Source organism: Schistocerca serialis, chromosome 1 (genome assembly GCF_023864345.2).
Source record: "Schistocerca serialis cubense isolate TAMUIC-IGC-003099 chromosome 1, iqSchSeri2.2, whole genome shotgun sequence".
In the NCBI taxonomy this organism is placed as follows: Eukaryota; Metazoa; Arthropoda; class Insecta; order Orthoptera; family Acrididae; genus Schistocerca; species Schistocerca serialis.
In genome coordinates, this window is record NC_064638.1 from 808,810,416 (window position 1) to 808,823,272 (window position 12,857).

At 40.5% G+C, this 12,857-nt stretch overlaps 1 protein-coding gene across 2 annotated transcripts in view; it reads right to left on the bottom strand.

Moving 5' to 3' along the window:
- Window positions 1-4,813: 4,813 nt before the first annotated feature.
- Window positions 4,814-12,857, bottom strand: part of LOC126484107 (WD repeat-containing protein 74) — a 106,327-nt gene continuing 98,283 nt past the window's right edge. For both annotated transcript variants that reach the window (XM_050107497.1, XM_050107488.1), the window contains exon 8: window positions 4,814-5,226. In XM_050107497.1, coding sequence (XP_049963454.1) covers window positions 5,047-5,226 — 180 coding nt within the window. In that variant the 3' untranslated portion in view covers window positions 4,814-5,046. The remainder of the gene's footprint in view (window positions 5,227-12,857) is intronic.

Below are 12,857 nucleotides of genomic sequence, written 5' to 3' on the forward strand. Positions count from 1 at the left end.
GCAACTTTATACGAGTATCATGTAAAAACAGAAACTTTATTGCCCAAGAACTTAGAAATACGTAACATATGTCCATGCAAAAGTGTATAAAAGTATCATGTATAATTTTGAACTAAATTGGTTAAGAACTTTTCGACATATTTTCTAACTACATTTTCTCCTTAAGTATGTTTTTTATTTGTAAATGCAGCCCAGGAGGTGCAGCATCTGACATCTTAATAGTCAACAGAGATTGCAGCAGTCCTCTAGAAAACATTTGTATTTACATACTACAGTCGTACAAATGGAAGATTGGTTAGCTTTCAAAGAAGCTTTTTCCACATCATGGGCGTGAATTTATTGACACCACTTCATCTACTAGGTGCGAAACCTGTTTTCTTTGTACCCTCCTCCAATGGTCCCACAAATTAGTACCAACTGTTATTCTTGTCTCATTCGAGTCCATTACATTTTGTTAGGGCCATACGTTACCAGTAGGACTAGCAACATGCTTTGCAAATAATGTCCAAACTTAGGTTACTATTTGTGTGTGTTATCACCATGGTCGCACTAATTATGCCTTTCAACACTGAGTCTGGTAACCGCATGCTGTTTAGCATGTATCTCAATGCATTATTACTACTACTACTACTACTCCTACTATTATTCTATCGATGGGACTGTGGAAACATGACATCTAATAGCGAACATTTCACAATTAGCAGTGTCGGGACAAATCGTGAAGAACAATATCTGTCAGAGGGGTCATGCGTGTTAGGTGTAACAGTGCACAGGACTGACGGCGTGTTTATACTGTATGCGCTGTCCACCAGACAGGGATTAGTTGCGAGTGGAGTAACGCGCCCGTGACAGACTCCAAGTACATGCGTACACATATCGAATTTTCTCATTGTAAACATTTAAACCAGTGTGGCAGACGTATGGCATGCACAAACGATGAATATGTGGACATGCTTCTAGTTCTTGTTGCATTTGAAAACTGGGTTGGTGTTGCTGTTCATGAATATGCTGTTAGATATCCTCAGTGACGCCCTTCAGGTAAAAATGTGTTTCCTCATCTGGAGCTGCACCTTCAGGAGTCAGGTTATCTCCTTCCACCATCGCGTGACAGAGGTCATCCACGGACTCGCCGTACTCCAGCTACCGAGGAAGCTATTTTGGAGGTCATACACCATGAACCTCAGCGAAGTACGCATAGATTACCAAGGCATCTGCGTGTCTTGCAACAAACAGTCGATAACGTGCTGCACGAGTGTGGGCTACACTCCTATCATTATGCTTTCATGCAACACCTGCATCATACAGATTGCCATCGATGGATGCCATTCTGTGAATGGTTCTAACAACAACAGGAAGCCTATGATGATTTCGTGAACACTGTAATATGGCCGGATGAAGCCGCATTCACTTGTAAGGGTGTCTTCAATATGCAAAATGCGCACCATTGGTGTGAGGATAACCTGCACGTCACCTGCAATCGTGGATATCAAGTTCGCTTTGGTATCAATGTTTGGGCCGGAATATTGGGTGACAGATGTTTGGGCCCTAGAGATTGCCTGCATGTAGGTATCATGTATTCCTCTCAAACTATATGCCTAATGTGCTGTAAGATGTTCTATTACATGTTCGGCAGAGGATATGGTTCCAACATGATGGTGCACCTCCACACTCTGGAATTAATGTGCGACAATATTTGGACAGAACATTTCAAGGGAAACGGCTCAGACGTGGAGGTCCAGTTGTATGACTACGTGTTTACCTGACCTAAATCCCCTGGATATCCACCTGTGGGGACACCTGAAGGAGCAAGTGTACTTTAGTCCGCTGATGAATGTGCAAGAAGTGGTAGTGCGTATTATGCTGCTATTGTTACTGTGGACACAGCTTTGCTGCGAAGGGTCCAGAGCTGTATGATCCAGCGGGTTGCGTAATGTTTGGATCTGCAGGGAGGGCACTTTGAGCATCTGTTGTTCTGAGGACAACATATTCTGTTGTGAAGGTCATGTGGTCATTAATATGGACATTATTATTGTCACTGTTTGCTAATGTGCAACATCTGAGCGCTCATATTAAATGTATATAAATGAAAAGTAGATGTTGTGTTATTGTATTGTGCTCTCAGCTTTAGTATTTAGAAATTGATATTGTTTTTGTAGTTATTCTGTCCTATGACAGGTCATTTGTTTCAATTGTCTATTTCTTATTTGTCTAACCATGTATTTGTTATGTTCAGCGTTACAAAATGTTGTAAATCTAGGATACATGTGACCCAAGAAATGGTGCATATTACAGTATGAAATGTCAGAATAAAATTAGCAATTAAAAAAAAATGCGCCCCAACCCAGGATCGAACTCTTGACCTCCTACATGCTAACCAAAAACTGTATCCACTGCACCAACTGTACAGCACAACAGCAACAACTGTGCTGACAGAGGTACTTACCATACATGTGGTTAAAGTAGGTTACAGTGTTGCCAGATTGCAACTCTTTAATGTCCTTTTTCTACCGGATGTAGTCAGAATATGTTATAAGCTTCTATAAAAAATCATTGTCAAGGATAATAGACAGTAGTTTTCCGCACTTGCCAGACAAAATTCTAAGGCAGACATTTTTTTATCGCTGACATGTGAGGAGTAGCGCTGCGAAGCCCAAATGCATGAATTTCGCTTCACCCTGTATATTTATACACCTTATATACCAAAAAATATCTAGCCAATGTGTCTGAATGTTTACTAGAGCACTGTAAAAAATTTGAAGTAAATACGCCACGTAGTTTTCAAGATTTTTGGTAACAATATTAATTAATGACTTGTCTTTGTGCAGTAAGCGCGTGCGTGCATGTGTGTGTGTGTGTGTGTGTGTGTGTGTGTGTGAGTGTGAGTGTGCGTGTGTGTGTTTAATATTTATTAGAGCACTGTGTAAAAATTTGTAGTAAATCGATCAAGATAGGGAATTTTGATAACTTTAACAATGGGTTGTCTTTATATAAATAAAATAAAATAATGTATTTATTTTAAAAAATGTGGCCTATGTCTGTCCAAAGGTTTATCAGACTATCATGTCAACATTTACTAGAGAACCGTCTAAAAATTTCAAGCAAATTGGTCACAAACTTTTAGTGATTTTTGTTAACAATGTTATAAGTATGACTTGTCTTCATACAAAAGTGTGTGTGTGTGTGTGTGTGTGTGTGTGAGTGAAGCCAATGTCTGTCCTAATGTTTATTAAACTATCGTGTAAAAATCTGAAGTAAATCCGTCAAGAACTTTCCAAAATTTTTGCTTAAAACTTTTTCCCTTTTATATATATAAACTGAGATGACAACAGTCATGGGATAACTCCTCCTAATATTGTGTTAGACCACCTTTTGTCCGGCATAGAGCAGCAACTCGACATAGCATAGACTCAACAAGTCGTTGGAAGTCCCCTGCAGAAATATTGAGCTATGTTGCCTGTATAGCCATCCATAATTGCAAAAGTGTTGTTCCTTCAAATGTTTGTAATTAGTACACAATTACTGATTTTATCCTATAACAATAGATACTAACTAGTCATAATGGAAATAAATTAGAAAATCAATTACATACAAAAACTAAGCACGAAAATAGATCTGGTGTTATATTCTTTAAAACTGAGGGCCAACCTTTCTCACTTATGGAAATGCAGATTATACTCACGTATGTTAATGGTAATTAGTTAAAAGAGAACAAATTTAAGGAGGCAGATGGCAAAACAAGAGGAGAAGTAAAAATACCCCTGAGCTTGCTTTGTCACAGGCTACGTGGAGTCTGCACCACACTCAAACCCTACCAACAGCCTTACTAACTGAAATCAGGATTCACCTGACCAGGCCATGGTTTTCCAGTTGTCTAGTGTCCAACTGATATGATCACGAGCCCGAGAGGTGCTTCAAGTGATGTCATGCTGTTAGCAAAGGCACTCGCCTAGGTCACCTGTTGCTATAGCCCACTAACATCAGATTTCACCACACTGTCTTGATGGATACATACACGTCCCACACTGATTTCTGCAGTTATTTCATGCAGTGTTGCTTGTCTGTTAGGACACACCTCTACGCAAATGTCACTGCTCTCAGTCATTAAGTGAATACCTTTGGCCACTGCGTCTTCCCTGGAGAAAGGTAATGTCTGAAATTTGGTTTTCGCGCCACATTCTTTACATTTTGGATCTCGGAGTATCGAATTCCCTACTGATTTTCATAATGGAATGTCCTATGTATCTAACACCAACTATCCGACTACCATTTCGCATTCAGAGTTTGTTAATTCCTGTTGTGCGGTCATAATCACATTGGACACCTTTTGACAGAAGCTACTACTTAAGAAAAAAGTTGCTGCTTCCCCAGTTATAGTAAGTTACTCCTGTTTATCAGAAGTAATTGCAAGAAATATCAGTCATTTGTGCCATTACCTTCATCGACTTTATGTCTTTTTTGGTGTCTTCTCTCATTTCAGTGTATACCAACAAATTAACATGTGCGGAAATCATTCACATTGAAGAAATTCTTGATTTCATTACCATAACAAAAGAACAATTGTCAGTGAATAATTCTCAAGTGTACATGAAACTAACTTACTAGATTACAAAAATTACTGCAAAAAAATAGCAATTAATTGCAAAACTTGCTCTTTGATAATTTTACTTGCCTAGATGTTCTTTTTATCGTGTAGTCACAGCTACATACACTTAACAATCATATCCCATAAGTCATATTTATGATCATAATCATGGGCCTGGAAAGATTTAATAATCTTAAGCTGAACTTTTTAATAATTTTTAGAGACTATATATTTTTTACAGCAGTTTCACAATTTATTACACACATATGATACAAATATCAGTTGATCAAACAACCATCACAGTTATATTTATTACAACAAATGTGTTAAATGTTTAATTACAAACATTCTAAATTACACATTTGAAACATAAATAAGTCACCTGACTTAGTTTTCTCCTAATAAGGAAACACAGAGATGCATAGAACGTCCAACACACATGTAAATATTATAGACACAACATATCAAGTTTCCTCAAGAACAGCCATGTCATCAAAGAGACTGTCATATTCAGCGACAATTTGAATATCATCATCACTATCCACTTTTTGATCATTTTGTTTTTCTTCTTCTTCTTCTTTAATGTCCGGGAGTATCATCTGAGACCTCACCAGGACACAATTAAGTTTCATTTTTTGGTACCCCTGCAACGAAAGTAATGTAAGTATTATGCCAGATTCATTTAAAATACTAAACATGTCTCATCATATGTTTCATTCACTGCAACTGTACTTCAATCACATGACGAATCTTATGGTTTAATGGTTAATTTACTGTCCATATAAAAGGGAGCTAGATCGGAAAATTTTTTTTTTCACATTTTCGTAAAATTGCAAAGATATATATATATATATATATATATATATATATATATATATATATATGAATTAATAGAGGGAAACATTCCACGTGGGAAAAATATATCTAAAAACAAAGATGATGTGACTTACGAAAGTGCTGGCACGTCGATAGACACACAAACAAACACAAACATACACACAAAATTCAAGCTTTCGCAACAAACTGTTGCCTCATCAGGAAAGAGGGAAGGAGAGGGAAAGACGAAAGGATGTGGGTTTTAGGGAGAGGGTAAGGAGTCATTCCAATCCCGGGAGTGGAAAGACTTACCTTAGGGGGAAAAAAGGACGGGTATACACTCGCACACACACACACATATCCATCCACACATATACAGACACAAGCAGACATATTTAAGACAAAGAGTTTGGGCGGAGATGTCAGTCGAGGCGGAAGTGCAGAGGCAAAGATGTTGTTGAATGACAGGTGAGGTATGAGTGGTGGCAACTTGAAATTAGCGGAGATTGAGGCCTGGTGGATAACGGGAAGAGAGGATATATTGAAGAGCAAGTTCCCATCTCCGGAGTTCGGATAGGTTGGTGTTAGTGGGAAGTATCCAGATAATCCGGACGGTGTAACACTGTGCCAAGATGTGCTGGCCGTGCACCAAGGCATGTTTAGCCACAGGGTGATCCTCATTACCAACAAACACTGTCTGCCTGTGTCCATTCATGCGAATGGACAGTTTGTTGCTGGTCATTCCCACATAGAATGCGTCACAGTGTAGGCAGGTCAGTTGGTAAATCACGTGGGTGCTTTCACACGTGGCTCTGCCTTTGATCATGTGCACCTTCCGGGTTACAGGACTGGAGTAGGTGGTGGTGGGAGGGTGCATGGGACAGGTTTTACACCGGGGGCGGTTACAAGGGTAGGAGCCAGAGGGTAGGGAAGGTGGTTTGGGGATTTCATAGGGATGAACTAAGAGGTTACGAAGGTTAGGTGGACGGCGGAAAGACACTCTTGGTGGAGTGGGGAGGATTTCATGAAGGATGGATCTCATTTCAGGGCAGGATTTGAGGAAGTCGTATCCCTGCTGGAGAGCCACATTCAGAGTCTGATCCAGTCCCGGAAAGTATCCTGTCACAAGTGGGGCACTTTTGTGTTTCTTCTGTGGGAGGTTCTGGGTTTGAGAGGATGAGGAAGTGGCTCTGATTATTTGCTTCTGTACCAGATCGGGAGGGTAGTTGCAGGATGCGAAAGCTGTAGTCAGGTTGTTGGTGTAATGGTTCAGGGATTCCGGACTGGAGCAGATTCGTTTGCCACGAAGATCTAGGCTGTAGGGAAGGGACCGTTTGATGTGGAATGGGTGGCAGCTGTCATAATGGAGGTACTGTTGCTTGTTGGTGGGTCTGATGTGGACGGACGTGTGAAGCTGGCCATTGGACAGGTGGAGGTCAACATCAAGGAAAGTGGCATGGGATTTGGAGTAGGACCAGGTGAATCTGATGGAACCAAAGGAGTTGAGGTTGGAGAGGAAAATCTGGAGTTCTTCTTCACTGTGAGTCCAGATCATGAAGATGTCATCAATAAATCTGTACCAAACTTTGGGTTGGCAGGCTTGGGTAACCAAGAAGGCTTCCTTTAAGCGACCCATGAATAGGTTGGCGTACGAGGGGGCCATCCTGGTGTTGATCAGAACGTATCTCTGCCTATGTAGATCAACACCTTCAACCCATTACATGCAGTCTCCCATCCTTCATCAAAGACACCAACCACTTTCTCTACGCCTGAAATCCTTACCCAATCCGTTACCCCCAGAAACCATCCTTGTAACCATTGATGCCACTTCCTTATACACAAATATCCCGCACGTCCAGGGCCTCGCTGCGATGGAGCACTTCCTTTCACGCCGATCACCTGCCACCCTACCTAAAACCTCTTTCCTCATTACCTTAGCCAGCTTCATCCTGACCCACAACTTCTTCACTTTTGAAGACCAGACATACCAACAATTAAAGGGAACAGCCATGGGTACCAGGATGGCCCTCTCATACGCCAACCTATTCATGGGTCACTTAGAGGAAGCCTTCTTGGTTACCCAAGCCTGCCAACCCAAAGTTTGGTACATATTTATTGATGACATCTTCATGATCTGGACTCACAGTGAAGAAGAACTCCAGATTTTCCTCTCCAACCTCAACTCCTTTGGTTCCATCAGATTCACCTGGTCCTACTCCAAAACCCATGCCACTTTCCTTGATGTTGACCTCCTCCTGTCCAATGGCCAGCTTCACACGTCTGTCCACATCAAACCCACCAACAAGTAACAGTACCTCCATTATGACAGCTGCCACCCATTCCACATCAAACGGTCCCTTCCCTACAGCCTAGGTCTTCGTGGCAAACGAATCTGCTCCAGTCCGGAATCCCTGAACCATTACACCAACAACCTGACAACAGCTTTCGCATCCCGCAACTACCCTCCCGACCTGGTACAGAAGCAAATAATCAGAGCCACTTCCTCATCCTCTCAAACCCAGAACCTCCCACAGAAGAAACACAAAAGTGCCCCACTTGTGACAGGTTACTTTCTGGGACTGGATCAGACTCTGAATGTGGCTCTCCAGCAGGGATACGACTTCCTCAAATCGTGCCCTGAAATGAGATCCATCCTTCATGAAATCCTCCCCACTCCACCAAGATTGTCTTTCCGCCGTCCACCTAACCTTCGTAACTTCTTAGTTCATCCCTATGAAATCCCCAAACCACCTTCCCTACCCTCTGGCTCCTACCCTTGTAACCGTCCCCGGTGTAAAACCTGTCCCATGCACCCTCCCACCACCACCTACTCCAGTCCTGTAACCCGGAAGGTGCACATGATCAAAGGCAGAGCCACGTGTGAAAGCACCCACGTGATTTACCAACTGACATGCCTACACTGTGACGCATTCTATGTGGGAATGACCAGCAACAAACTGTCCATTTGCATGAATGGACACAGACAGACAGTGTTTGTTGGTAATGAGGATCACCCTGTGGCTAAACATGCCTTGGTGCACGGCCAGCACATCTTGGCACAGTGTTACACCGTCCGGGTTATCTGGATACTTCCCACCAGGCCTCAATCTCTGCTAATTTCAAGTTGCCGCCACTCATACCTCACCTGTCATTCAACAACATCTTTGCCTCTGCACTTCCGCCTCGACTGACATCTCCGCCCAAACTCTTTGTCTTAAATATGTCTGCTTGTGTCTGTATATGTGTGGATGGATATGTGTGTGTGTGCGCGAGTGTATACCCGTCCTTTTTTTCCCCCCTTAGGTAAGTCTTTCCGCTCCCGGGATTGGAATGACTCCTTACGCTCTCCCTAAAACCCACATCCTTTCGTCTTTCCCTCTCCTTCCTTCTTTTCTGATGAGGCAACAGTTTGTTGCAAAAGCTTGAATTTTGTGTGTATGTTTGTGTGTCTATCGATGTGCCAGCGCTTTCATTCGGTAAGTCACATCATCTTTGTTTTTAGATATATTTTTCCCACATGGAATGTTTCCCCCCCCCCCCCCCCCACCGCCCCCCTCTCTCTCTCTCTCTCTCTCTCTCTCTCTCTCTCTCTCTCTCTCTCTATATATATATATATATATATATATATATAAAAACAAAGATGATGTGACTTACCAAATGAAAGTGCTGGCAGGTCGACAGACACACAAACAAACACAAACATACACACAAAATTCAAGCTTTCGCAACAAACTGTTGCCTCATCAGGAAAGAGGGAAGGAGAGGGAAAGACGAAAGGATGTGGGTTTTAAGGGAGAGGGTAAGGAGTCATTCCAATCCCGGGAGCGGAAAGACTTACCTTAGGGGGAAAAAAAGGACGGGTATACACTCGCACAAACACACATATCCATCCACACATATACAGACACAAGCAGACATATTTAAAGACCAAAAAATTTTTATTTTGCGCTTTCAACAATACCGCTAACCGTTTCTAGTTCAATAACAGCTGCCTTCACGTATTAAACTACCATTTCGGCTAGTTCTAATAACTTTTACTTTATTTCCACTTCCGTTTTTCGTACATCACTGATCATTTTTAGCCGCTCTCCACCGGTTTTAACGTCATTATTTACAATTGTTAGCCCCATTTTCGTAATCTTTCACCACAACACCACGCCTTTTATTACATTTACACGTTTTTTCGAAATTTTCCCGAATTTCTCCGTCCTTTAACGTGTTTTAGCGGCAACACAACCACTTAACCTTCATGCACATCGCTGTCTACCAACCCAAGTTCACCACAGGATCAACTTAACCAACACATTTTCGCATTTTTTCATACCAGATCTCCAGTTATTTTCTAGTTCACCCTTATCTCTCCCCATATATTTTTATCTTTCATTTTCATTTCAACCTGGTCTTTAAATATGTCTGCTTGTGTCTGTATATGTGTGGATGGATATGTGTGTTTGTGCGAGTGTATACCCGTCCTTTTTTTCCCCCTAAGGTAAGTCTTTCCGCTCCCGGGATTGGAATGACTCCTTACCCTCTCCCTTAAAACCCACATCCTTTCGTCTTTCCCTCTCCTTCCCTCTTTCCTGATGAGGCAACAGTTTGTTGCGAAAGCTTGAATTTTGTGTGTATGTTTGTGTTTGTTTGTGTGTCTGTCGACCTGCCAGCACTTTCATTTGGTAAGTCACATCATCTTTGTTTTTAGATATATATTTCCTACGTGGAATGTTTCCCTCTATTATATATATATATATATATATATATAGTCAAAAACAGTATCTTATTATTTCGTAGTATAAACATGCGTTGTATGTCAAAGTGCTAATGTTTTGCCAAGGAAAAGTGACAAAAAGATTGGTAAATCTCTCAAAAAGTAAAGTATGACGCCAATACGAAGTGTTTTCAAGAAACATGGGTTTCATGGTAATAGATTTTCGAATAAAGGGAAACACTGTGTTCAACATGTGGCATGTGAAGTTACAGGCAATGAAATACAGGCAAACTTGTCAGTATCTGGAGAAACATCCACTAGTGCTTCAAAGATTAAAATAAAACATCCTGATACACAGTTTTCTCAAAATGAAAGTGATGTAAATGTTAGGTTAGGTTATGTTCCGACAGATTTACACATTCTAACAAGAGTGTTAGGCAGATGTGTGTGTTGTAAAATATGGAGGGCCAGTAGTCTACATAAATACAGTGAGGTATCAAATGGACTAGCCAGGAAACTTATCATTAATTGTGCCAGTTGTAAATATACTTATTCATTTTGGAATTCTGTTTTGTGTAAAGATAATTATTCTGAAGTAAATGTTAGGTGGTTTTATGGATTGAGAGCTATCAGTAAAGGACCACTGCAGCAGAAACAATGTTTGCTGTGATGAATATGCCACGCCCACCTTGCAGGATTTATTGGTGCTGCTGTGGAATCTGTCGCATGTGAGTCAATGAAGGGTGCTGCAAACCAAGCTGTTGAAATAAATGATGATGTGACTGACATACCAGTAGCTTTTGATGGCAATGGCAGAAGCGCGGCTACAGTTCTAAGAATTCTGTTGCTACAGTGACCAGTGTGGATACTGGAAAGGTAATAGATTTCCAGATTTTAACCAAACATTGCTATAATTGTAAATCAGGGAATGAAGAAGGGCATATCTGTGACAGAAATTATGAAGGAACAAGTGGTGGTATGGAGGCCTCTGCAGCTACTGAAATTTTTAGTCGATCTGTGAAGGAAGGGGGAGTGTGTTACACTAAGTTCTTACATGATGGAGACTCAAAAGCATATAACAGTGTAGTAGTTGCTCAGCCTTATTGTGAGAAGATTATCACAAAACTGGAATGTGTTGGTCATGTCCAGAACAAGATGGGCACCAGGTTGAGGAAGATGAAACAAAGTTTGAGAAACAAGAAACTTTCTGATGGTAAACCCATAAGAGGCAGGCTGACAGACAAAATGATTGATGAACTACAGCAGTATTATGGGATGGCCATTAGAAATAATACTGAAGATTTGTTGAAAATGAAGCAGGCAGTATGGGCTACCTTCTTCCACAGACTGTCACCTGATGAAAAACCAGTAACCACCTTTGCCCTCCTGGACCTGATTAATGGTGCAATTACCGCAATGCCAAGCACTCAAACAGTTCATACAGCCATAAACATTCCATCCCAGCAGCAGTCATGGATATCATAAAACCTATTTACAGAGACCTGACCAATCCTGAATTAATGAAGAAGTGTCTGCATGGTCAGACTCAAAATCCCAGTGAGTTGTTCAATAATCTTATACGGACTTCCTTATCAAAAAATTTCTGTTGTTGGAATGAAGACACTAAAGTGGGGGGTCAGTGATGCTGTTATTGCTTTTAATGACAGCAACACTGGTAGGGTGAAAGTGCTACAGCATACAGGAATTAATCCTGGAGCAAACTGCATCAGAGAACTTGAACGGATGGACAAAGTTCGCATTGATAAAGCAGAAAATGCAGCACAGTTGGCCACTAAGGAGCCCAGAAAGAAGAAAAGAATAAAAAAACTTGAAAAAAGATCAAGAGGATGACATAGAGTATTGTGCAGGGTGCTTCTGAGTGACCAAAAATTAAAAAATTAAGCATATACTGAGTTGCAGTCTTTTGAAACTTTAGAAGTCATTCCTGAAAATTTACATTTTCTGTTGCATTTTTCCCTAACTCTCAGAAACCACTTCGAGTAAAGTATTCAAATTTTCAGGGAGTAATAACATACATATCCTGAGTCTACTGAACTAAAAGAAGAACATGTTATGTATAATTAAAATTATTTAGGATAACGTACTGTAATATTGTGCTCTGCCCGTGACGTAATAACATACTGTTTTCCTTTCCTATTGAAATATTAAGAGTTAAAGATGTAATTTAACCACTGAGTCAATGAACTGCGCTGCAAGTCAGCGAATATGTACACCTAGGATAATGAGAGTGGCATAGCATTACCATCTGCATTTTATTCTATATAAGTATGCGTGCTTGTCGTTTCTTTCTCTTCTTTAGTCGCACACCTTTCCAACAGCATCTTACTCTATCAGACTCTTATTTTCTTCAAATGAATTGAAATTGTATTCCTGTTAGGAATTTGTTTAATTGTGCTATTATTACCGCCAATTGCGATTACTGATATGACTTTACTATGAATACTTTTTTCTTTCGCTACAGAGTCAGGCTAAGATTATTGTTATTTCAACGTATTTGGCCGGAGTACGACAAATATTCTTTGTTATGTTCAAAACTGTGAGATGTCAGATGTCAGTATAAAAAACTTCTTTCATTAAATAATAATTATTTAATTTGGCATTTCTGCTTTCATTTCATAGTAACGATCATCAATCCACAATTTATAAATGTTACAGATTTTGCTTTACTACATTTTTTCTTAAGTTGCCAACACAATACCCATGAAATTAAATTAAACTATGGTATTCTGAATT